Source organism: Xylaria bambusicola (assembly GCF_022495145.1).
Source record: "Xylaria bambusicola strain CBS 139988 unplaced genomic scaffold F5B22scaffold_2, whole genome shotgun sequence".
NCBI lineage: Eukaryota > Fungi > Ascomycota > Sordariomycetes > Xylariales > Xylariaceae > Xylaria > Xylaria bambusicola.
In genome coordinates this window covers 1,928,824-1,955,702 of record NW_025953555.1, presented here as the reverse complement: position 1 = coordinate 1,955,702, position 26,879 = coordinate 1,928,824, and the positions used below count along the sequence as shown (strand labels likewise).

Sequence of the window (26,879 nt, the reverse complement as noted above, 5' to 3'; positions counted from 1 at the left end):
AGTCAACAGCAGAATTATTAATTCACCTCCGTATCGGCGCGGGATATATAGAATAGACTGTATGATAGAGTCGCGATGGCGGTAATTAAATAGCAAAGACCTGCGATATCGTTTTCTTGAATTGGCAATATTTTCGCATTGCTTCAATGCTCGTCTGTATTCCCCTGGAATCAGCTTTACCGCGTAGAAAGCATTCGTTGGTGTTTCGTCCATATCTCTCGCATTCTTAGGCTCTTTAGAATCCGAGGAAACCAAGCCATGGGTAGTTTCGTAGCTGAAGAGTCGATCTGTTATAGTATAAGGGCGGTATCCTCGTCTATTATTTATGACTTCCCATATTTCGGGAGAACTAAGTTCCTTTATCTAAAGAGTGTATGGGCTGGGACACAGAACGATGAGTGAAGTGGTCAGTATTAACAATCGAGAACAATTCACCTACTCAAATGGCCTTCAGAAGTAGACGCGTTTGGGCGTTTGGTCGCTACCTTAAAACCACTCACTAATTCATAACTTGAAGCGGCGCATCATTCTTGAAATATATTTGCTCCAATCGCGATCAAAGCGAGAAAACTTAGGCGTAGTGACTTAGTCTCCAGAGCATATTATCTCATAAACATGAGATATGACCAAAGTTCCATCTTTACATCAGGACGATCAAATGTTCGGCCCATGAACCCGACTGTCTGTTTTGGCGTACCCGTGCGTTATGCGTAGATAAAGGAAGAAAGATTGTTACAGCTCATAGTAGCCTCAGGGTTTCCAGTAGGTAAGACTGATAGTTATCAAACGGAGAAAAAGAGATTAAAGAGCATCGCGGCAGTAGGGCAATAGGTTAGTTAGTGATGCTGCATTGTGGTCGTTACTGAACTGTCAAAATTTCTTCCCATTCCTGTATGGAAATTCATGATGGCGGTATTTCCGATTTCGTATTACTTACGTGTCCCAAGATAGCAAACCAGCTTCTGTACCGTTATCCATCTCAACAACCGTGGGAGCAAATTCACCTCTCTCATCCTCGTCTTCGAAGTCTGAGAGTTCCGCTTGCACCATCTCACCGTCTTCAAGCATCACATTGCCTGACCTGACATATTCGCCCTTCAGGTCCCACCCAAATCTCCACAGCCAAGATTCCAGGGACGAGAAAGACATACCGACAGCCTGTTGGTCAGGGGTGCAGTGGTCACCTAGCGCCCGAAGCTTTTCATCCAGGCGGGTCTTGTATACGGTGAGTGCCAGCCGGAGTTTCCGGGCTTGTTCGGGCATTAATTCAAGAACGTCTCCTTGGAGATACCGTTCATTATATAACAACTGAACGTGGAAAGTCTGGATAAGATTCCGAGCTTGCTGTGGTCTGTCAACAGTCAAGTCGTAAGATCGAAATATGAGCTGGGTGGCTAAGAAGAACCATTGCTCGAGGCAGGAAAAATTCCCGAGGTGCATGCCCACAAGAAAGGCAAATTGGAACTCTCCTATTAAATCCTCTGGTCGGTGCTCACTGTTGGAATTCTCGAGTTTTTCGATTACCCAGCCGCTTGGGTCTAGTGCCTGTCGCGTTCTTTCTGCGCCTGTGGCCTCGGGGTTGATAAGACGAGCATCCATGGGAAATATGAACCGGAGGTGAGGTGCGCCCGAATTATATAGCTGAGCCTCGTTGGCCAGCCCGGAGTCCCCGGCTACGCTGTCCGTCGTTGTTACATGCCAAGCATTCTGTGTTTGGCCTACGACCCTATTCAGCAGATCCGGCTGTATGGCGAACGTGAGCTGATACCAGATATTTTGCTCGCCGAGCAAGTCTGGAGGGGTTTGATCTCCTTGTGATAACGCAAGTTTATGGGAGGACTCTGTGCTGGCTGCACGGAGATGATAGGGAGAGAGGCGTGCAGATATTTGCTCTAGGCTCTCATCCCGAAATGGCTCTTCTTGTGTAGTGGGGTCACGGAGGACTTCGTTATATCTGTCCCATTGCTTTATATAAACATGTCCTGGTTGCGAGCCATGGCTCTCGGGGGTGCATATCCAATAGCCACTTCTCGAAGAGGTGGCCTCAGAGGGCGCGACCCAAATCAGATGAACCCCAGCTGGGATGTCCCGGAAGCCTAGGAACGGTTGCGCACTGTTAAAGGATGTCGCATCGCAGCCAACAGTGAAGTTCGCTGGAAGATGACGCAAGATGAAGACATCCCCACTACTGAGAAATGAAGGCGTCGAGCTGACACGAGGATCTTCCATTTGAAGAGAGGGTTGGTGTTGGCGCTGGTGCTTGCCACGAGGGGAGAGCCCGTCTTGGGGTTCAAAGCGATTGGCCGCCTCGTAGGGTAACAATTTGATAATAACAACTGGAAGCACGTCCTATATAATAAAAATGGGTTGACTCGATAAGAAAAGACGTTCAGTCGAGAATTAATAGTGACTGTGACTGTGACTGTTCGTTGAATGGAGAAGAAGAACAATAAAGTGCATTGGACGTGGTTGTCGGTCCGCCTCTTGCTGGTTCCACCCCACTATCCATTCCCACTATTACCCGCTGTTGCAGCGGCATATCATCACCTACCTCCTACGACAGTAGAGATGTGGTTGAGAGGCGCAAACCGCAACACGGGCCAACACCGAACAAACTCATGTTGTGTAGGTAGGTATTCACGAATAAATGCGGGATATGACAATGCGCACACAAGTGAGTGTGTTAGAACCTACAGGAACCTACAAGATCGAAAAGAGGATGACGATGTCTGTCACAGGCCCGACACGTCGCATATGCCGCTGATACCTACCTATCTACCTAGGTATTCATCTCGAAGTACTATTTGAGTAAAGACAAGGTGAATGAAAGGAGAATGACACCATTCCGACCTGGCCAATGGCAAGATCATCGCACTTGGAATGATTCTATTCCAACCTGCTGAGTTGCGTGGGTAGGTATTTTGGTAATCAAGGTATGGATGATATAGTAACTAGGATACGTGGCCATATGCGGAAAACGTATCCGAAGAGCACAGACATTGGTGGAAACCGTTGAGCTTGCATCGGGGCTCCGTCAATGATCTGAGCAAGGGGCTTGCCTTGCTTTTGCCATTGCTTCGTACAATACCTACCTTGCTTGCATCATCACCTTGCACCCACGGTAGATGACCAAGTAGCCGGTCACCGAGCAGCTGCCAAGAAGATTGAACGTCGTTTTCTTGTCGTCCATCGTTATTGCTGCGACCCTCTCCTGTTATTGTCATAATGAAAGAGTTCTCGTATATGCCATTGTCAAGTTCGATATAAAAAAAAAACTCAAAAAAAAACTCTCTGGCCTTGAATGTGCGAATGCAACTAACTGTTCGAATACAGGACTCGAACGGTTGTTTTAAGGTCCGTGTATCTTGATACCTAACCCAGGACTTTTCCAAGCCCTGACCTAGGTACCTAAGATACTATGTATGCAAGCGAAGCTTCCATTATTCCAAGTTCCAAGTCAACACCACCAGGCTTACCGTGCATCCTATGTTAGACTCAAAGTAGGTAGGCATGTTCCCGTTAACACGTTGGTGTAAACTAATTAGGTAGGCTGGGATCAAGCCTGGATCGGAAAATAACGATAAAATAAGATAAAATAATAATAGTAATAATAATAAACTTTTGTTATTATTATTTTTTAAAAAAGCTCCGAGCTAAATCTGTAGTGCACATACATAGTATAAGACATACATGACGCACCCCAGATGAAACTATGCTTGGATCGCACTAGAGCCAGGGTGGTCGTGGTTGAACCAGGTTTTGACACTAGAATCGAGATAGAGAATGGGTAGGTATATCTATTTCTTGGGATGGGCGTGGTACTGTACATGTAAGTAAGTACACGTAACACCCTGTCGGCAGTAGGAAGGCGAAGGAACGGAACAACAGTAAGGCGAGGCGAGGCGAGGATGCAACATACCTACCGTACCTATGGTAGGTATCCGGAGATGTTGCTACCTGGGTACTGGAATCAGCGTTGAGCTGGGTGTGATGTGATGTGATGTGATGTGATACTTACTCAGTAGGTAACGGTATCCAATGTGAGACCCGTTCCTCTTTCTTCCCTTGGGCTCTGGCATGGATCGTGCATCTGCACCTGGCATGACGCACATGAACATCGTGTCCATCTATCCATCTATCCACCCATCCACCCATCCATCTCAGACTATCCATCCATCCATCCATCGCCTTACGCGCAGGTGCAGCAGCAGCAGCAACCACGCGGCGCGGCACGCACGTCAAAGACAAGAGACCGGGGACGACTAGGCCAGGGCCATGTCTAGCGCTGCCGTAGCGTTGGTCCGGTCTGCTCGTCGGCGCGCGAACCACCCCCTTGTCTAGTTTCTGCCAGTCTGCCACACCACCGACGACACCCCATCCCAACCATCACCAACGAACATGTCACCAAGGGGAGAAAAAAACACCCCTTCCTTCTACCCCGGATTTCCTCCCACTCGCGAGGACCCGGTCTGCTCGGTTAGCCGTTAAGTGTCAGGGGGCTTGAGGGGCCCCAGCTCTGCTCTGCTAATCGACGGCCCTACCGCCCTACCGCTCCCGGCTAGCCAGGAGACAAGACGCATGGCAATGCCTTGCAACCTCGCTAAAATAGATCTAAATGCCAAACCCAACCCAATAAAAGACCGAAGAAAAAGAAGTTAAATCGCTTTTGGACCATGAACCACCCCCATGTCCTGTATCTCCTCTGTACAGGCCAGGTACAGCGCTAGGGGGCCAGAGGTACAGCCCAAGTATACACTCTCGCCTTGCATTGCATACACAGATGTGCCGAGCAGGACACACAGCAAAGGAGACCCTTGGCAAGGAGAAGAATGGAAGAGCGAGGCCATACCGTGTTTCACGCATTTCGGAGAATTTACAATGCAAGGAGCATGCTAATGTACGACCCCGATCCCGGTGTGTTGCGACACAAGGAAAGTTGCGCGGTACATGTCTGCCCAAGGGAAAGGAGCTGACGGACGGGATGAGTTGGGCGGCAAATCTCACCGTTCGGCCACCGTACCAGTCGCGCTGTTCCTTGCTATCCGATGAAAGCAATCATGGTCATACAGTTGTTTGGGTCCCTTGTTATGATCCTCGCACGCCCTGCATCTTGAAAGCTTGCTCGATCAACGAGGTCAGTGATTTCATTTCAGCGAACCTTATGGGGCGTCTTCATCAGCACACGCTCAGGCCCAACAACGCCAGCTTTTCTAGTGGCTCCGACACCTAATCAAAGGCCACAGTTGATGATAAAACATGACAGTTTATGCGAGAAGGTGAATAGACGTTGAGAGCCGAAACGCCGCGAGTCGAGTATCAAAGCCGGGAGCGAAGAAGGAGGGCGCCTCGGTGCATGTTTCCGACACGTGTAGCCCAACACAAGAAGTGCGGCAACCACGAAGCATTGACAACCAATAAGGATGGACTGGTGTCTAATACCTGACTGGCTCGGCGCTGCACCGATTGGAAGACAGTGAAAGGGAGATAGAGCCTTGCATTGCGGATGGCGGTCCTGCCCTGACCCGTTGAAGAGAAGCGCATCAAGGACTTGGTTCAAAAAGCTACGTGTATCCCCAACTTGACATACACAGCCTTTCCATTGGAAGAGGAGATATCTTCGTTTGGGGAGGACAGGGGGAGAATCGCAACACCAAATTCCCCCTTCCTTGCCTATGCGTGCCGTGACTTATCTTGGCCATTACCACTTACTACCAAGTATGAGTGGTGCTGCCCGGGCTCAAGCACTACAGCTTTGAGCCCATGTCGTGTAAATAAAGCAGCACTAATTGTCGAGCATGGTATATACTAGGATTATAGATCAATCTGATGGACGATGGGAGCCTAGGCCTGCACACTAGAGGGATAGATCTGAATTCAAAATGTAGGCAGACACTACGGCTCCTACTACTACTACTGTAGATGGAATATGCCCATATATACAAGGCCACTTGGATACTAGCTACCTACCTACAATCTGCTACTAATTAGTGGCTCGCAGTAGGGTACATCTGTTATATGTACGTGGAAAACTAAGGCGACGCCAGTCCATGACAGACTACCGGTGACCTAACCCATCCCATCCCGTCCTTCAATTCTTTGGGTACGCTACTGTATAATCAATCCCATCTGTAGGTATCAGATCACTCCAGGGTCCTTCTAGTGTGATGCTGTGTAACCACACTAACCAGCTCGCTTCTTTCTTAATTGTTGTACTCCGTATTTTGCATTCTCGATTTTTTTTTCCCCCCTAATTTTCCTTAGATAAGGTAGGTAGGTAGGTACCCCCTACTGAACGTACGCACACTCCCCCTGCCCCCCCCCCCCCCCCCCCTTCCCCCGACCCCCATCATCGTCACTACCCGTATGCAACTAATTTTCAACCCCTGGCGATGCATGTCTTTTGTACAACGGCAGTACCAGCCTAGTGTGGCAAGGCTGTAAGTTGGGTAAAGAGAATGCAGAGAAGACATTAAAAAATAAAATAAAATAAAACTAAAAAAAGAAACAAGAATCCCTCGTCGCATCGGCTAGATAATTGGAGGGGACAAGGAACCGGATCGGATATATAGGTTGAGACAGGACTAACTAATGATTGTCTCGCTTATGTATACAACAGGCTATTTGGTGCTTGGGCTGGGCCTCGAGCTTGCTTACATACATACGTACATACCTACACATTCAGGTATTACAATGCATGCAAACCCCCAGGCGCATACACTACACATAACCTAGCATTCTTCCTGCTTCTAAGTGTTAGGTGCAGGAATCACGTAGATTCCATGCATGGCGCGAACAGCCGGCTCGTACCTACAACCAGGTCTCCGGGAATTTAGCCCGTCCCTCCGCTTGCTTGGCAGTCAGCATCACAAGTTGGAACAAACAAAAGAAAAAGGTACACAAAGATGAAAAGAAAACACATCAGCCCATTTCGAAAGTAAAACAAAACGTTGAGGTCTCAATTGACGGGATTATCTGTTGGCTTCGGTACAGTAACATCTGCTCCTCCCCTCTGGATATGTATACGACGAGAACAACCGAGGTCTCTATTGGACCCCTCGCGCCACGTCGGGCCCTATTCCAACACTGGTCTCTTTAGATCTGCCCAGATCACCAGCCAACTGTAGCAGACATAGGTAAACGTATCTTGATAGTGATTTTTCGGTTCCCCCTTCCCTCTCCCCAACATAAGTCTTTTCTTCTTGTCCGCTCGAGGGGCCAGTGTCTTCGATTCCGCGTGAGCAGAATGTCCCATGAAACCCATGGTCCACGGCTAAGGAATTGCCACCAAGGCATAACTGATTAGAAGCACCACTCTATTTCAAGGCGCTGAGCGTGTAATATAGCACCAATATCATACAACGGTTGTCATGAACCCAATTATCGTTCATGTTGTGCATGCTCTAGAAAGCTGCGACCTATAGGCTCTAGCGTCAGTCACAGATAATACGACCAAATACGCCGAACATATGTAGCTATTCGTTTACTCACCCTATTCCCGGTTGTACATCTGCCCACCCTGACCTCCATATTGTGGGCCGGGCTGATAGTTTTCGGCATACATGTGGCCGCCGTTGCTGTATTGGGTGAGCGGTTGCTGCGGTACAGTTCCTGTCGACGGCGGGTACTGCGGCCCAGGTGCATACGCAATCGGGGGTAATTGCCTACTCGCGTACGACGATGGAGGCTGTCCGGCTTCGGTTCCTTGGGGATCAGCCCCTCCGTTCTGCGCTTGCGCTTGCGCCGCGGCCTGCACGTGCCGTTGACGTTCCTGCTCTTCTGCAGCCTTGCGTTGCTGCTCTTCCTCCTTTTTGCGAGCCTTCCACTCTTTGCGAATTTCCTTGAATTCTACGTAACCAGTTAGTTAATGCGCAGCCATGGGTGCCCACAGAGATGCCAGCGACTGCGATCATCCAACGCGCGATTCTATGGAACTGGCAAGCACGCCATAGGGGGCTGCCTATTTTGACGCGAGGCTGGAGCTATGACTAGACTAGCGTGGGAGCTCCTTAGCGTGGTTGTATGCACGCTGCGTATTTCCACGTTTTTTGTTACGAAACTACGATCAATGGGATTAACTTACCTTCAGGTGTTCGCTTTTGACCGTGGCTCTGCATCGTTACGTGGGCATTGAGATGGTTTAGTGTGCCATAAGCCTTCTCGCAGCCGTTCCATCCGCACTTATACATTCTCTCAATCTCTTCGTATCGTCGACGAGGCCGCTTGTGTTGCTGCGCGCCTGGGATTGGTACAAAGGAATAAACCTGTTGCACACCATACTGTCAATATATCAGCCATTTCAAAAAGAAAGAGATCGAGATGGAACAAAGCCTAGTTGCAACCCAGTATGCAGCTGGCACATTTCATAATCGGCCGCGGCCGAGAAACTACGCCCATATCTCGGAGGGCGTAACAAAAACAAATCGTTTTCCGACAAGGATTGCCAAAAGATACTCTAGTTGTGCATAGATGTCACCTACCTGTGTTGGTCGTCCGGGAGGAGCTGAAGTGGGCGGGTGCGAATAGGATACGGGATGATGTGGCATCTGGCCTGCTTGATGCGCGTAGTTGGCCCAGTCGGGACGAGGCTGGCCGTACATCCCGGCGGGTGCGCCTTGCGGATAGCTGTGCGCCATGTCTTGCGGCGGCGGCGCGTATGGCGAGTATTGGCCGTGAGGGTACGTAGGGCTAGGTGCCGCGATGGATGGATCTATGGGTACATCGCTGTCAGACTTGACCTGCTGGGGTTGATGGTTGCGTCCATCTTGCAAAGGCATTGACGGACTTGTTGTTGTTTGTTGCGCCATACCTCCACTGCCTCCGTTATGGTTGCTGGCTGGATGGTATTGGCGAATACTATGTTCTGGGAAAGAACTGGTTGACCTCGCAGAATGAGGATAAGCACCGTAATCTGATGTTGGCGTGGCTGAGGTAGAGTAGGCGGCAGGACGCGACTCCTGGTTACTCGGGTACTGGGCAGCAGACGCGTGATCTGCAGAGGAGGCTTCAGAGTGATTGTCGCCGGAGACGCTTGGATAGGGCGAAGGCAAACCTGACTGCGAGTATTCGTGGACGCTGCGTTCCATAGGGCTATCGGGGGCGTTCAGGAGCTTGCCGAATTTTGCTCCTGGACTTGAACTTTTCAACAGCTGCTCGGGCGCACGCGGTAACGATGCGCAGTTGTTAACCAATACGTGATGTTGTGACGGATGTGGTGTTGGCACTAGAAACATGCTACAACAACCAAGACCAGGTGAAAAAGAGAAAGGCCAGAGGTTTTTAGTGTCCAAGCCAGGGCAAATAAAAGGTACGCGAGCTGATAATCAACTGACGGCGTCCAAGTTTCTGGGTAGTGCACAACTCAAGAGAGAGGAGGGATAGAGTTGCGCCAAAACCTTGAGGCTGCGGCTGCGTTGGTGGTATTTTAGTCTGTATGGTAGTCTATGTTCTGCTGGGTGATTGATGTACTGTAGATCTTTGTAGGCGGGTCTGGACGAAGATACTAGCAAAGTAGTGTTGTACCTGGTCCACAGAGCCCACAGGTAAGTCCACAGCTCGACAGCCACCAGAATCGCTGCTGAAGATGTCGAAGTGGTCCCCGGAGACGGTTGAAATGTAATGAACAAGGATGAGATCCTCCTTGGTAGCGTCTTCAGATGACCGGATCCCGCCCCCTCACGATGGGCCTGACTCTGCTGCGATGACCGGCAGAGAGGAGAATCTCTCGTGTCCACCACCCTCAAAAGCTATGACTGATTTATGCTCGGAAGGTGATTTTATGAAATTTTGAACTCGAGTTGTTCGAGTACGGTGATTTTTTTTTTCTTCTTCTCTAATTACGTTTTCTTTTCTTTTCTGTCTTGACTTGAGACCAGACGACGAATGATAAGCGTAAGTACCACACAGCTCAGTAAGTCAGAGCACAATGACACAGGAGCATGTATTTGTACGGTGATGCGATCAGCCTGGGTGGAGTCCGCGCTGGATTTGGGTCCCGGTACCACGAAGATGCTTGCAGGCTTTGGCGAACTCTCAATAGGATGCAAGAAGGTTACCTGACTAGCGACTAGCGGTAGGTGGGGAAGGCGAACATCTAAAAAGGCGCCGAAAAGACAAAAAATTTGGGGGGGTGTGAATCCGTGAAAGTGTTGGGGGGGAACCTAGATTGACGATGCCTAAACCTTACTAGGCCGGATGACTAGTGGGATACCTGAGCGTGGCCAGGGGTTAGGGATTAGGGATTGGCGACAGGGAGGGGAGGCGAGAAAAAAGGCTTGGGAATCTGGCCAGGTTAATGACTAGTCGCTCTGAGCGCCGGGAGGGCCAATTGTGCTGAAGCGCAACGCCACTGGCCGTCAGACGGAGCTAGACTGACTCTTATTTGCCTCGCGCAAGTGAAGGACGAAAGTCGTGCACGCGATGGGCTACGACGAACGAAGCGGGCAGCGGTGACGTGCAGCGATTGCGCGCGACTCGTTGCCTCTGGTGGCTATGATCGGTATGGCGCGTCTTGGCAGTCCCTGTATCAGAAAAGAACGAGCTCGACACTGCGCTGTGCAGCGGCAGCTATTCTGAGCAAAGTCGTTGGCGGCAACTGATTTCGGGACTGTGAATAATGTGGGAATGAGATAACACGTCGGGCAATTGGCTGGGCCTTGGTTCTGGCGTAAAGTTATAAGCTCGGCCGGACAGGCTGAACCGTGTGGTGCTGCGTGGCAAGTAATGCGATGAGGTTATCCTGCTTATGCAAGCGCGGTAGAGCTCACTCTTTGCTGGCGATTACGGGCGGCCGTTGACCAGCGCTGCAAACTTGAAGCTACACGCGAGGCTTGGTCCTTAGGAACGGCCGGTCGATGCGAGTTTCTGGCTTCTGGCTTCTGGCTTCCAAGTAGATGTGCTGGGCAGATAGTGTAGACACTACTACATGTGCGTGTCCAGTTAATCTCAAGATGTGCAGCCCGAGTGTGCACCGGCGCCTTGAAAATAGTTTAGACCGGGCTCAGTGAGGTTAGCGAGGTAGCTAGCGTCGAGTAGCCGGCGGGCGGAACGCGTTGTTTTTCTATGCAGGTGAAAAACGCACTAAGGAGGCGCAAACCACGAGCGTGTAAAATATGAACGGAGGGCGATGCAGAGTAGGGATGCAATAAGTGCAGCAAACCGCCGGGTGAAGCCGAGTCAATGGACTGTTTGCAGACTCTCGACCTGAAGAAGAGTTTGGAAAGGGGAGGGAAGAGGGATGGAAACCAAGCACTGGAAAGATTTATCAAGGTAGGTAATAATAATAATAATACAAGGCAAGGTGGGTGGGTGTCGTCGGTGTGTACCAACCTTCTAGGCGGCGGTACTTGCGCAGTACCTTGGGAGCTGTGAGGCCGATACCCAGCAGTAACATTCCAGTGCCCTTCCAGCGCGCGCTGTCCCTGTACATGCACCCTACCTACGCCACACCACCTCCCCTACCTACATACATACGTAGTACATGTCTGTACATACCTACTACGAAGTAACTACTGACCCAAGCCTACGTAGTTCGAGTAGTAGTGGTACATTACCTAGGTACCTACATACTTCGTAGTAGCCAAGGCACTGCACCATTCACTGCACTGGCAAGCACGCTCCACACTGGAGGCGGCGGCCCTACAGAGCCCAGGGATTTGCTGCCAAGCGCCTCATTCTGTACATCATCCAGAAGCCTGCCTGTACTACTCGACATTTCACTTCACATTGACCTCGGCTCACGATGCGGACAACTGATCTATCTGTCTCCCTACCTACTACGCATCGGTGTATCTATGCTGTAGATATAGGCACTACGGAGCATGCCTATCACAAGTTGAGTTACATACTCTGCAGACATGGTAGGTTGTGAATCTATATTTGCCTGCAACCTCTACATATCCTCCCTACCTACTTACCGGTATATGCGTAGGTAGGTACCGGTAACCTATTTGTTTGCACAATACCAGCATAGAAACAAAAAAAAAGGTGAAAATTTTGTTTGGTTTGAATGGACAAATCCTGTATTCTATTTCGATGTAGGTTTTGTTGCTCAACTTAATTGGTATCTTGCCCGATGGTGAATGTCTCCACACCAATGATACCATACTCGCACTTTGCCCTCCGTCCGGTTCCTTTGTATACCTTTAGGGTTCAGCAGTCTCCGCCATCTACATGATCAAACCACCACATGACCCATTACCGACGCTGTTTGGCACATTTCCTCGCAGATATAGGGTTGGTAGGTATCTCTAAGTTTGAAGGAGGTTGCAGGTTAAGACTCTAGGGATGGGGAGGCGTTGTCCATTATCTACTTCTTCCTACATACTATAATTAATATAGTGTCCAACTTTGCAACTCAAAACTAGATACTCATCTCTGCACAGAGGGCGGGCATCAAACCTCGAGGTAAGGTTTTCTGGTTTGTATACTCGGGCATCAACGAAGTCTCGTTGTGCGATTCCGGCCGACAATACCCACGTTCAACATACCTATTCGGAACATACTCCCCGAGCGTCATTCATTGTCTGCCTACCGACGGGTCAATCTCTTACATGTACCTATTCACCGCATACGAGCGGGCAAAAAAAAAAAAAAAAAAAAAACATGAGAGGCTGAGGAGAGAAAGCAAGCTTCGTGATCCACTGTTGTACTTCGTACAGTAATAATGTAAAACTCCTGTAGGGTGCGACGCAGAGATGCCACGGGAGAAAACCCACCAAACATTAAAAGGCCCATATTTACACGGGAACAAGACAAGCTGTCAAGACCCGGGTGAAGGCGAGCTCTCCTCGACACCCAACTGGGGCGCAAAAGAAGCTTGGCGAGTCCAGGATCCCAGGCCTTTAAACGCGCTCGACCAGGTAGACGATGCATATCACGAACAGCTACAGGGCCGAATACCTACGAGTAGTGTTCATAAGAGGGGGTTTGCATTCCTGAGTCGCACCCGCGTTGAGGTGGGGGCAATTGGAGCCTTGGTAGGAGCTGGGTCAAGGTTGCGAAGAGAAATTCTTGTGCCCAGGCGAGCAGGTTAGGCAGATCCACCATGTTGGGACGGTGCTATTCGCCCACCGAAATCTCTAGATGGTCTCATGAGCTGCCCCAGAGCCCCCTCGCACCGCAAGGCGCGCTCTGCCTGCTTCATTGTCGCACAAAGAGACCTTGGCCTGATTAGATAATGACGATGATGCTCCATTGAAATGCGACCAGATAGGTATACCTACAAAGAATGAAGATTTATACATATCACTATGCTAAGCAGGTTGGCGTAGAGCCTGAACGCATACTTACACTATGAAGCTATGATAGGCGTCAAAGCATGTGTCTCTTTCTTACTATGTACCATGTCCCCTTTTCCATTTTGCAATATTTCTATAATTTTTTTTTATTTTATTTTTTTGCCCTTCTAACCTCGTTATCATCTCTTCTGCTTCCGATTCCGAGGTCGCCCGCTCTGGCTGACAACACGGTCCGAGACTTCTCCGGTTTGCATAGTGATTGTAAGAATACTTTAGTACTTGTATACTGTACGCGAGACTCGACATGGTTCCCGTGGGCATGTTCATTGATTGGCTTGCCGGTCAAGGTGCCGGGAGATTGGTGAATGACTCGCTATGCATCAGCCCTTGTCGAGTATCGTACCAATCGTACGTAATAATGTCAGTGCATACGACATATGGCTCAGCTGTTGCTCTCTGCATTGACTAGGTGTATTGAAGTTGTATGGCCCTTTTCATGCCCAGTCGCATGAATGGGTCAACCGCGACGAGTTACAGGTAGCTGTCGAAGGTGCGTGACAGGCCAAGTCCTCCATATTCTCAGGTACGTGCAGGTGCATCACTTGCCATTTGGATTTATCTAGTGGAGCGTGTTTTGTGGTGTGCAATGGCCGAAAGCCTCCATACTGGAATGGCGATGCCGAGTATATGAGCAGAGTTTCAACTTCTGCATCTTCTACTCGGAGGATGCTCATAGGCGTACTTTTGTAGGCTCGCTTGGCCTTCAAGCTGCCATATGCAGATGATGGAGGTTTGTTTGTACGGTACTGTGACCCTCAGGAGTCAGGGTAATTGACATCTTCCTTTGGATCCATTTTTCCCCCAAAGGATCGATGAGCAAGAGGCTGGTAATGTTGAATCAGTATTAGAGATGAGGCCAAATGTGGAGATGTGAAATCTATGCATGACGCTCTGTTGCGTCACTACACTTATTACCGTTGCGCCTTTTCGCTCCTGATTGCAAAACTTATTGATGTCGTCGCTCGTCTAAACTGAAGGGATAGATAACTGTGGACAGTGGAGACCATCCTACATAGTAAGGGAGTTACTGGTATCGTGAAAATGCGATCCTGGAAGCATTGCACGGGAGTATCCAGATTAGTATACCTGCTCTGGCTACAGGACAGGTCTGAGACGGAACGCCTACTTGGGTATTATTCGTCCTGAGGCTAGCCAGGGAAGAACAGGTGATCAGTCGCGTGGCAGCCAGCCAAGCGATGCCATACATTACATGAAAGACGGTGTGTATGCTCTGTGGATCCATGGACCGGCTGCGTGGGTACAAGTGTACATAGGTAGTAGATAGTAGCCCACAAGTACCTACCTAGTGTATTTAAGTAGGTAGAAGAACCCCCGAAGGAGGTTGGTGCTGGGTACCCAGCCTATAGTGGCAGTATTATTTCTTCTACACTTCCCACTGAGCTACTTACTTAGGCATATACCTACATGTACCAAGTTAAAGATAGCTTCGATAGTAGTGCGGTGCAAAAAAAAAAAAAAAACTATTTATACACGTCTTTCAACATACTATGTAAAATCAAAGGGGATCGCACCGCGATAAAATATCTCTAGTGTACTTACCTGGACCCTGCTCGCCCTGGTATTAGGCCCGAACAGGTATGCATTACAGGGCACTACTTAAGTACATACATAGTAGCATGAAGCAGGGGGTTCGACTTACTTGGTACTTACTACTTATGTAGAAACCTCTTATCAAATTGCCAAATTGCTAAAATACCTCTAGGTACCTAAAGATGTACAGTACCTGATACCTACTGTACAATACCAACCATTAATACCTATGATCTGCCTTCTAGATAAGTTACAGCAGGGAGGAAACTGCTTTGCCACAGGCCAATGGTACGACGCAAATAGAATACCAAGAAAAGGCCGGCCAGATTTCGTACTTAGAACGCTTCTATTTACTCTGTTCAGCTCGATATATTCTTCCGGGCCTTAGCGCAGCTTTCTGCTCAAGTGTGACATCAGACTGCCTATCTAGCTCGCTAGGCAGATTATCATCGTGTAGGTACACCCGAGTCTCTCCATCGTGCTGGTCCACATAGTGTACACTTCAAGTACACGGCTGACCACCGACCACTGGCCACTGACCAGAGCCATCGACCAGGTACGATGATAAAGGATTAGGTAGCCAGACCGCCCCTTACAGTGCTGCCACAAAGCACACCTCGCGCCCTTTGCTTGTGGCTTTTCCCGGGAAGAGGGGGAACCCGAGGGCGGCCATGCGCGAACCAATCTGGTAACCCGCAAGGAGAATGTCTTCTTTGCCATTGCCAGCTACTCCACATACTACCCTGCGCATGTGCATTGCTCCGCTGCCACCATAGCGTACCGAAGTTGAGTGCTCCTATCAGTTATGCTAGATACATTAGTAGGCCGATGTCCAGACTATGTTCAATTCTCTCCAGCGCTAAACCCCTTTATCCTCCAGGTCAGGTCCCAGGTGTTGGTCCCGGTGTAGTGTAGACAGGTATTAATTAGTGCGAGGCTTGGAGTACATATGTACATGTAGGTATAGATATCTATATCTACCTACTAGGTATGTACGTCGCTACTACACACACTTTGCCATTATGATAGGTACGCTAGCGTGCATCACTTTCTAGCGCATCTATATCTCACTACAAGACTGCGACAGGATCTCGCAGCTACACTGCCCGCATCAGATTAGCCTCAAGTTCATGGTTCACATCACGATTTCGTGCTGTACAGTACATAACCCCTTTCGCGTGTGGTGCAGTTGTTGGAGTTGGGCCTGCCAGGTTACCGGGCCTTTTCCCTTCAACCACTTGCCAATTAGCGCCCCTTGTCTTCATGTACACTACCTAGGTACTGTACCTACTGCCATGTAGCCCTGGCGGCAAGTCTCCCTACCTACCTAGGTACATGTATACTCTAAGTAAGTACTTATGTGGTACAGGATACAGAGCACTAGGTATAATCGTGGGCATTAGCTACACGTGTAGCGTAGGTAAAGTAGCGCCGCCGTGGACCCATAGCGGAGGAAAGGGGCAGAATGATTTCAGCTCAGATCAATGCCCACATGGTACCGTAGGTACACATACATGCATGCAACTCACTTTCCTAAATTTTGTATACTTTCCGAGGTGTGGTTAGCTATATTAGGTAACCGGGAGAAGCAGAAGAGAAACGCGGCGGAACGAACGGCGCCTGGAAAACATCATCCCGAAGACCTCGATAAATTATATTGGTACCTATTATGTATAGACAGGTACGGAAGTACCTAAGCTACATACTTAAAGATAGGTATGTTCAGGGACCGCAGGGCAGGTGCATGGCCCGATTTGTCCCTTCTTACCAAGCCCACGTGTGCTCTTTTCCTTGATTTACTTTGCCTTCCAAATATCGCCATCATTATTTCACATCGTCATCAAATCATTCCCTCGCTGGCCACCCCGTGTCGCTGCGCTACGCGACAATGACTAAGACGAAGGGCTAAAATCAGCAACCATGACGGAATGACGGCAGGGCTCGGAAATGAGTGATCAATTGGTCGATGCAGCTTTCCCTCGTGATCTTGGCGCCATAGTCAGACTCGGGACGCCCTGCCCAAAACTGAGACCAGATGAGACCTAACCCAAGACGCACCCAAGTCGCTGGCAACGCCTGCACGGTTCCAGTCAGATCCCCAGCTACCACCTACTCTCTATGTAGATAGGAATGCCATCTCCAGCTACCTATATCCAGGCAGTCAGTCTACTTTATGCCTCGCTAGTCGCGTACCCTTGCAGGTAGGCGTCTGGGCAGCACACTACACTACCATACCTAAGCAGGTCTTGCTGGGTAGTCCAAGTCGTACGGGCTTGCCTGGTAGCCACCACACCACCCCTATCCACGGCTGGGCAGACTACCCCGGAATGATTGCCCGCTAAAGGACATCGGTAAACGCGATCTGTCAGGGCCCTGGCGCCCTAGAACGGCGTCGGCAGCAGGATGGTAGTGTAGGTACAGTAGCACGGTACGTGTAGGGTGTAGGGTGTCGGGTGGAAGACCGATCTGCTGGCCACATAGCACGACCCGAACGTCTGGGAGACTAAACAAGCGTGAGCCTGATGCTGAGGCGAAGCGAAACACAAGCAAGCGGTTTTCTTTGAATATGCCGGCTCGAGTTACTCCAAGTCCTGTCTGAGCTAGTCATAACGAACGACGATCGAGCCGAACGAACGAACGGTCGATCGAGCCACTTCGGGCCGCTACGCTACTGATCTCGACGTGATTTATGACAGAATCAACTTCTATACAAAATTATATATAACCACATGTACACACAGTTTTCCACTAGTTATCGGGTTTGATTCAGTTGTTATTCCATAGTACCTATATCACCACCTGGGAGGGCTTTTACCTGTTATTTTATGACCATTTCATTATACTGTTATGGTTATGGCGAAAGAGCCAATGGCTGCATCATCAACAGGCATACTGCTCTGATAGTCAGCACATTTGGCAAACCTTAGTTGCATTTTTTTTTTCTTGGGCGAGTGATTACAATAATTCTTCACCCTTTGAATTACTTAGTTGGCGTTCATTACCAAAAAGAGCACGATTGACCGCCACGCGCACTATCACAATGTGATGTAACTCATCCACCACCACCACCATCTCCTACTCCCACTCCTACTGTACTTCTCCTCCTCCTCCTTCTACCTACCTGCCAACCTACTCACTCCTCTTACTGCTCTCCACCACCACGTCGTTCCGCCCGCCCGCAGCATATGGTCCCCTCTCTCACACCCCCACCTTCTCGCACACCGCCATGAATCATTTACTGGAGGCGGATACGACAGTTCACATCGTTTACACGTACGGGGTGCGTCTTCGCCTCGGCTCTCCCTGCCACATGTGACCGCCATCCTGGATGTCTTGCGAAATCATGCGATGGTGGCAGATACTCATCAATCTCTTTATTCTGGCCGCTTATTAAGACGGGAGTCTATTCTCGTCGGAGCATCCAAAGCCCATACCCTGCCTTTGTCTGACAGACTCCATTTGTTCTATCGGCATACATACCCAATATATCACGATAAGCGACATCCTATCGGCATGGGACGACCCAAAAAGACTGGTGGGAATGGAATATGATTGCTCAGCTGTAAAGTCTCCCCTCAATCAACATGCGGCGCTACGACAGGCTTACACGGACGTCGAGTGGTCACATGCTCGTCACCTGGCATCACAGAAACACCAAGACGTCCTCTGAGAAGCGCAACTCGACCGGGGGGTTGGTGCTCAAATGCGTGCCTGCATTGCAGTATTGCCAGCCTGAGAAGGGGACTCCAAGGTTCGTTGTTCGAAAGTGTCAAATCCTTGTCTCTGAATATTGTGTCCACAAGACCACTAGGTTAGAACAGGAGAGCTGTAAACGCGTTACCTGTCATTGTCTCACGGGTCGTGGAGTCATATGGATGAGACATGTATGTAAGCTGCACAGATGTTGGCGCCACGGTACTTTAATTTGTGATGATAGCGAAACAGCATGATCATCGACATACGGGAGCCCAACGTACCGGTATACTAAATGCTCATGAGTCAGGGACATTTTGTCGCTACTTCTCACATTTTGCACACAGACCGCTCGTGAGTAGGCTGCAGCATTGAGCGACACCTGATCTCGGAAACATACTACCGTCAGTGGTTTTCGTTGACCAGAGGATCCCTGTTTTTGTGGGATCTCACGTCACAACTACTCTTGTAAGCCATGTCGTGAGATTTCGATTACCTACTCGGCGTCATAGGACGTCTCCGGAGAGATACCTCGTATATACAAAACTACCTATGTATCTATAATTCGATGCACCACAGACATACCTACTCGGATAACGTCTTCGCCGAGAGGTCTGCCATAGTGTTGGCCTCTACCATGCAAGAGAGGCAAAAAGTTCCAATACACTTCATTCCCAGGATTAAGTAAGGAGAGAGTGATGCTCATCTTATCGTTGGTCTCGCATGCGCAGGTAGCGTACGGTACTTTGACCCACCAACATGCAACCTTGACTGATTCGGCGTGTTCCCAGTGTAGAAAGTCTGGACGTACAAGCGTCCACCAATTCAAACATATTGGAACCCACGGGCTCGAGTCATGTCTATACATATAGCCAAGACCTCCAATATTAACAAAATCATAGAGCTGGGCGAACCATAACCTTGCGTTCAAATTGTCCATCTAGTCCTACTGTACATATAACATGGATGTATATACAAAGTATGTAGGTAGGTCGCTGCGAATTGGCCGATGATGCGGGATCGAACTGTCATAGCTACACCAATCATCGTCGGCCCCATCACCATCGCCATCATAATAGAGAGTCAATCAGTCACCCAAAATGATGGCCAAATATTATCGTGAGACTAGAGGGGAAATTTGGACAAATCGACAGATTGCACATGACTTCTCGGCAATCTTTTCAGCTGGCCACTCGTGCGCTCACATCATAGTAATATTTTTATAGAAGACTCTCGAAGTGGTAACTGTATCCCGCGGCTGCGGCAGTCAGATCAAAAAGAGTAGGTAGTTAGTTCACTGGAGACAGGGGATCAACGACAGAAAGCGAGCTTTGGAAGAGCTGTAAGAGCACCGTATCTCCTCTATGAAACAACACAAACACCCCGGAAACTTCAAAAAGCAACAAGCCAATCGCATCTGCCGTCGACAAGGGAATTGGTACGGCTATGTATATACCTTGTCCTACGACACTCACTACGACACCACCATTGCTACTCCATCGCATTGCATCGTCTCGCCTACGGTACCGTAACCGTAGTCTACACCTAATCGCTTTGTTGCGCCAAAAAAAAAAAAAAAAAATGTGATCCTATCCGTATCTCTGAGATCCCTGGGAACATCACCCACTTGTCTGGATCTGGTATACAAAAAGGACCCCTGCCGCCAAGCTGCAGTGGCGATCAATGCACAGCAGCACTATTCCTATTATTCTCTTTCTTTCTTTCTCTCTCTCTTTTTTTTTATAACACCCCCTCTGCCATGCTCAAGATCAGAAATCAAAATGTAGCCCAGCCACTTCAATTGATCATCTAGAGATAACGCCATTTAACCATCTGTGACTGTCCCTAATTCTTAATTTAGATAATGATATGATTACTAAATACCTTGTAAGCCGGATTCAAATAATAGGATATTTCGAAAATCCGGCAATCCAAAAAAAAAAAAAAAAAAAAAATATAGCCAGCTACAGTTCCCGCCATTTTGCCATTGACGTCAATGATACATGTCGTGGACGTGAGCGTAGGTATGTATGTGTCCACCCACTCTTTGAGCAATTGCTCACTCACTTCTTTTGTGCTGTGCGGCGCGGTGCGGTGCGGTGAGAGGCAGATGAAATCTCGAGGGAGGATACGACATCGGGCAATTTCCCCGAGAGCCTTCAAATACAGTATGCAGCTGAGTGGGGATCTACCTCTCTCTGCGTTGTTATGGGGTTTGGTTTAGAAAAATATTTCTCCGGGGGAAAGGATCGTATACTGTGTCCCTGTTGTTCGAGAATAATTCCCCAAACGTCAAAGCGCTCAGTGTGAGCAAGTAGGTACACTAGATAGTTCGCACTAAGGGAAATGAAAGCGTCGTCGGTAATTATCCGCTGGATTTTCAGTTATGTCTATGCGTACATATATCTCTATTCATGCACTTATATACGTAGTAGTTTGGGGTTAATGGGACCCACGATTCCCAAGGTCCAACCAGAACAATAGGAGGAAAACCTAATGTACGTAGATGTAAGTAGGCATGGATGTTACAGATTTGTATCTTCTTCGTCACTTTTTTTTTTTTTTTTTTTTTCCTTCTCTGTGTCTGTGTCTGTCTCTCCCACTCTCGGTTGAATCCTTACGCGGATGCGGATTTCGGCACCGCCGGGCCCCCAGCCAGCATCACGATGACATATAATCAAACATGGGCCTCAAACATCGATGTGGTAGCCTCTCCTCGAACCAGCTGGAAATCATGTCCCATTCCACCCAAGAATGCAGGTCGTTCTGCTTTCGATCATTGATGCGTCAGACAGGTGGGTCGGATTATTAGGAAGCATACAGATACCCAGATAGTTAAGTAAGAGCGAAGAAAACACGGCAAGCGAGTTTCTAGAGGTGTGTTATAACATCGTCGCGGAGAGGGATGGATGGCTGGATGGATGCAGGCAGGAAGCCCTTGGCTTCTAGTGTGCTTTCGGACGGGCTACCGTTGACGCCAAAAGTGCGTGGTACCGGAGAGACCAGCGAATGTGTGTGTGTGTCTTGTACCTAAAGAACATTAGCGGTGGCTGCTAAAGTAGTCTTTGGGTACACCAGTTTTGCAGAAGATCAGTCTAAGGTAGGAACCAGAGTGATCTGACAGCGATTGGCACAGCCTCTGGCCTGGATAGTGAGCGGTCGTCTGTCACTAATCTGCTAGATCCCGTTACACATCATCGAAATCACTGGGGTGGTCATGGCAAAGCAGGTTTCACGAGGCACTATTCCGTTCCTTAGACAGGCCTTTACTATTATTATTAGACTAGTGTAGTTGTTATCTCTCTTGTCGACGCCGTTACCAGTCAGTATTAGCTAACCTCAGCATCACATACATACAGCGCGTATGGGCAACACGAAAGCGAGGGAGCGTAAGAAAATTTCGTATCATGCTTCCTCCTGCAAATAACCGAGGGTTATGAACCAACCATTGACCAAATATGCCTGTGTGAAGCAGAGTGGCTTGCATGCCGCCCTGTCATTATTCTCTCATTCCTGTTCCGGCTTTGACCGCTCGGCCGAATGTGTGTGTACAAATATAGGTGGCGTGCTGCTGAGAGGCGCTGGAAAGACGGGTGATTATTCTTGGTCATCCAAGCCACCATGATTTCGAACTTAGATATTGTGAGCCCAGGGCACTGAAAAGCAATACGTCAGGTGAGACAACTTAAATTCACTTCAAAGATCGAGCTGGTATATAAACATATGGCGAATTTGCAACGCGAAAGCGAAACAATTCGAGGTCATGAGAGTCCCCGTTTCTGAAGGAATGATATGCGGCTGATTCCTGGGCTGAAATAAACATGACTCGTGGTCCAAGAGAAAACGAACAAGGGAAAGAAGCTACACGAAAAAACCCCCTTGCTTCCACATCAGCCCAGTCATGTGTTTGAAACAGTTCACCCTTTTATATGTAAAAACAAAAAATCGAAACCACCAAAGGCAGAGACATGGCAGTTAAAAAAAAAAATCGAATGCTACGAAAACTGGCGCAATGTCGGAAGCTGCCCTTTTGACATGTCACTTGCGTGTAGCTAAATGACTTATTATGTCTGATGCAATATTCACTTAGGTTTACATGTCTCACTGTCGGACAAAGTTTCGAGGTGTCTACTGTACTTCTCAATGGTACTCCAGCTGACCGTTGAGTACAGACGTGGCAACAGAGAAATATTCAACAAACTCAAAAGACCAACTTACGTAGAAATTTTGTAGGTGATATTTCATCTAGACTTGGCTATGGCGTAGATTGTCGTTCAGGTATGCACTCAGAATGGGGAGTCTGAAAAGAGTGTGTCCAGAAGTTGTAGAAGTCGAATATCTGGATACAGACTTTTGCTGTCAAATGTCTGACCCCAGATACCTTTCCACTACTCCCACGTGAAGCTAGGTGTCGATCAAAGGCGTCACTGGCCGTAAACCGTATCTCTTTGCCCACGTCATCATTCTCCTCTAGTCGCATTACAGTTACAATATGTTCATCAACATCCTACAAAATTAAATTAAGGCGGATACGTGAACTGCCGACTCAAGACATGGTCAGACCTAGCAACCTAGCGGTCGATCAAGAAACGCGACAAGAGCCGGGAGCAGAATAATATTCTCCGTTTCAAGACTCTGCGGGTGCCGTATCGCTGCACATTTGTATCCATCGATGCTACTCAAATAATTAACTTTTGGCCAGAGGCTTCTATGGTTTCCGCTCCCAGATCTAGGCCTACCAAAGCCGAATCGGGTACTAGGTCAAGGGAACGATGAGTTCCCACATCCACGGACTACAAAGTAGATTCTCGCTCGCGGCCGCCGCTTGTTAAAACACGCGGTGTGGGGATAATGCAGATGGTCCAGCCTCACATACTGGATCACCATAAATCGCGCCATCTCAACATACTGGAAGCTTTGCTAAGCGGTAAGAGAGTAAGTACCATTGAAGAAATTACAACGGTAATTGGAATCAAACCTGTATCGACCATAATATAATTTGCCTGTCGATTGAGGCCCAATGTTGGTACAAACCTGCAGGTCATGCCGGGATATGCATATATTCTGCCCGCCAACAGGTTCATTGTGTTCAGCTTTGGCCTCCATTGGGTCGATACAAAGCAAAGGATGGTAATCGAATCACACCACCTTCATGCTGTGTCTTTCCAGCCATCTGCTTGCCATGGGCAATTCGTGCAAGCTAAGACCAAAAGAAGGAATTCAACGTCTTACTAGTCTAGAACAGTCGGGAGGAAACACCAATCTAATTCGAGACACCGTAGCCTCGCCCCTGGAGATACCGCATGATCTAGTTCGTTTCAGTAAATTCAGTCTTGGCTTTCTTCGGGAGTCTCCAGCAGCATGCTTTCAACGGAATTCAGAAAAAGGACATATGCGATGGAGGGCTCTCTCTACCTAATTATACTCCACTCGTAGAAGTAGGCCATGACTCGGCAGCCAACCTAGAACGTTTTAGCTAAAGAATAATTCCAAAAAGTCGGACATCTAACATCTCGATTGGTCTAGTGGTGAGGATACCTGCTTGTCATACTTGACATAACTCCTACGTTAGGAGTTGTCGACATAAGTAAACCGCAATACGCAGGTGGCCGGGGTTCGATTCCCCGATCGAGAGTCAAAATAATAGAATATCACTCGTGTTCTGAATTGATTTTTTTTAACGGTGAATCTTCCAGGTGTATTTCCAATTCATTTATCTGTATTGGTGGTGGTGTTGTTTACCTTTTGATACATACCTGGAGTCGACAACGAGGCGTGCCTCTCTTGCTGTACGACGTGAGATGTTACCAGCTTTGCGTATCATATGGAGTATAAAACCACGCCCCTGATTGATCAATCCAGTTAAGTACTATGTATATCCGCTTTAACCGAAAGGAGATCCCTATTTGCGAGGAAGCTCAGGTGTGATTTCTTTGTTACAGGGTGGGTAGAATGGACAACATGTCGTAGACGTTGAGCAGTCAAGCAGAAAAATTCAGACGCCAACGGAAACCCAAAAGTCACAAGAAAAAGACTACATTGCGCACGCACGTATTCACTTGCCCTGGGGCGCTTAATATCTATCGTATGTATACCTATCTCCAGAATGTCTCAATCAGAGCACAATAGCCTCTACAATCGAAGTATGGTAGCGTGAATAACTTCTTTTCGTCACTGGATGGTTTCGGTGCTTCAGAAGTGAGTCCTCAGCTACAATTATGAATATTCTCTACCTTAAGAACCTACTACAACGAGTAAGCTCCTCAACTATCAAGTCGTGCGGAGGTCGGTATCAACAGGCAAAGCATCCTCTCTGTGAACACTAATCCCTCTTAGCTTCCCAGTGTCACCCCAGAAGTAATGCCATATGTTCTCAGCAAGTGAATACTGATGGGCCAGCAGGCTGGTAGGTCCTCCCGCCATTGTTGTAGATATTGATGAGGAGACCAGGGTCACTGCTCTTGTAGGCGCCGGGGAAGGAGACGAGATTTGATGGCGTCTTGGATCCCGAGCCACCCGAGACCGTAATTTGAGCACACGAGATGTAAAACTGGGCGCCATTCGTAGAGCTTGCGCTGTTTTTGAAAGACACGTTAGCTATCTAGAGATAGAGAAGCTTTGGTGCTTTCCCAGTAAGCAGGGTCGAGTAACCCTCTTCTTATTCATTTATTGTTTATCCAGCTATCAGAACTGAACGAAAATCTTGAACGTCTTGATAAACAAGGTCACGGTGGGTAGATGTGATGTAGATGAAAGCAGAACTCACCTGTGAAGCGCAACATGCTCAATGCGGAACAAGTACTATGGTAGCTGGGTCAGTATATCTCCTTCTGAAGTTGGTTTAAAAAAAATCAGATAGCTGTCTGTGAGTTCGCGTATCGCGAAATAGTAAGCATAGGGATTGGGCTGCCAAAAGTACTCACATCACCATTAGCAAGACACTGTGGGATAGTGAAGGCAATCTGGGATTTTCCTATATTGATGTTATCAGTTAGCATGTGAAGCCATCAAACACTTGACCTTTTATTACTCTATGAAGATATAACAGCACTTACCATTAGATGGCCAATTATACTGCCCACCGCTAGCAGACGGCATATCCTGGTAGACTTTGAACCAAACAGCTCCCTTTCCATCCCACGTCGCCGCGGTTTGGCCACTAGGAACCTTGGCCATATACGCGGACAATGCTCCAGCTGCCATATTGAAATGTGTTAGTCTAGCTCCTTATCAAATACTTTCCAGGATTACGCAGATGAAAGTGGTCATGCTTATGGGTCGAACGTTCACATACTGTGGCAACAGTTAACTCTGGACGACAAGAGACATTTCTATCAAAGCTGGCTTTTAGAACCGGCCTGACGGGTTTTAATACGTACCGATGGTAGATGTTCGGTGCGACTTGCCAGTTTATCTGACCACCCGCATTGACCTTGGTGATGTCGGGTGCACCGCCAGCCCGTTGGTAGCATCGAATCGCATCACTGTTGACGTCTGTTACGGGTCCATTACTGGCTGGAGTCAGTAATTGCCAGATAGGGAAGAGATTCAGCCCATGTTTCGGGCGTATGAAGGAGGAGCAATGAGGCCAGAAGCCTGCCTAAAGGGAAAACAGATGACTCCAGAGAACTAACCTCTGGAAATTGGCCGTCTACGTGAGAAATTTTTGTTAGTGAGTATGAACGTCGACGAAGCAGCAGAAATCGAAATATCCCCAGAGCCTTCACCCAAGGAAGAAGGCTGAGACCAAGGAGTATAAGTGGAACTCAGAATAAGACCAACCTGGCGCACAGACGACCAGTCAGACGTCCCAACAAGCTTGGGAAAGGTATCTGAACCATACCATATTAGTGTGACGAACATGAGGATGAATATACGGCCAAGGTGAGAAACGAGAAAAGGGCCAAGAAAATCAACTTCGTGGGTATAAGAATACAGCAAAAATACGATATAACAACATACAATGAGGAGCGGCCTGGACACCAATAAAGAACGCAAGGACTCCCGCGACCTTCATTTTCAGAATCAATCCAAGAGCAACGATAGAGCAGTAATATAGTGAGGCTGTCGAGTCACAGGTTCATAGGCTAGTATTCTATACCAGTATCTGGCCTGGGTAGATGACTAGAGAAGAACAAGAAGCCTGGATAACAAGGGGAGTTCAAATGGACCGGACATCATAAACCTACTATCAGCCTGACGATGGGATAATATACCTTAAGAGGCAGCATGCATTACAAACCGTCATATAGAACTGAATGACATCTTACGAAACCTATGGGGCCAAGATGGAAAGGGAGAATGAGCGGAAGGTGAGTTGCGAGAACCGGGTAAATGGAG

The 26,879-nt window shown here is 48.4% G+C and overlaps 3 protein-coding genes and 1 non-coding gene across 4 annotated transcripts; 1 reads left to right on the top strand and 3 right to left on the bottom strand.

Annotated features, from left to right (window-relative positions):
* Positions 1 to 573: 573 nt before the first annotated feature.
* On the bottom strand, positions 574 to 2,331 carry F5B22DRAFT_170789 (A1 cistron-splicing factor). The gene has a single exon (XM_047969334.1). The coding sequence runs from the start codon at positions 2,227 to 2,229 to the stop codon at positions 934 to 936; it is 1,296 nt and encodes a 431-aa protein (XP_047836028.1). The 5' UTR covers positions 2,230 to 2,331; the 3' UTR covers positions 574 to 933.
* A 5,158-nt stretch (positions 2,332 to 7,489) lies between these two features.
* Positions 7,490 to 9,230, bottom strand: F5B22DRAFT_641806 (uncharacterized protein; the record flags this gene model as incomplete). Its single annotated transcript, XM_047978036.1, has 3 exons — positions 7,490 to 7,845; positions 8,081 to 8,276; positions 8,478 to 9,230. 3 exons carry the CDS (start codon positions 9,228 to 9,230, stop codon positions 7,490 to 7,492), a joined length of 1,305 nt encoding a protein of 434 aa, XP_047836027.1.
* A 14,820-nt stretch (positions 9,231 to 24,050) lies between these two features.
* On the top strand, positions 24,051 to 24,174 carry F5B22DRAFT_t12. The gene has a single exon. It is a non-coding gene; the product is annotated as a tRNA-Asp (tRNA).
* Positions 24,175 to 24,386: 212 nt separating this feature from the next.
* F5B22DRAFT_586925 (glycoside hydrolase) lies at positions 24,387 to 26,876 on the bottom strand. Its single transcript, XM_047973580.1, has 8 exons — positions 26,502 to 26,876; positions 26,322 to 26,371; positions 26,174 to 26,190; positions 25,920 to 26,050; positions 25,595 to 25,735; positions 25,463 to 25,512; positions 25,306 to 25,340; positions 24,387 to 25,114 (listed from the first exon to the last, which is right to left on the bottom strand). Exons 1-8 carry the CDS (start codon positions 26,554 to 26,556, stop codon positions 24,913 to 24,915), a joined length of 681 nt encoding a protein of 226 aa, XP_047836026.1. The 5' UTR covers positions 26,557 to 26,876; the 3' UTR covers positions 24,387 to 24,912.
* Positions 26,877 to 26,879: the final 3 nt, after the last annotated feature.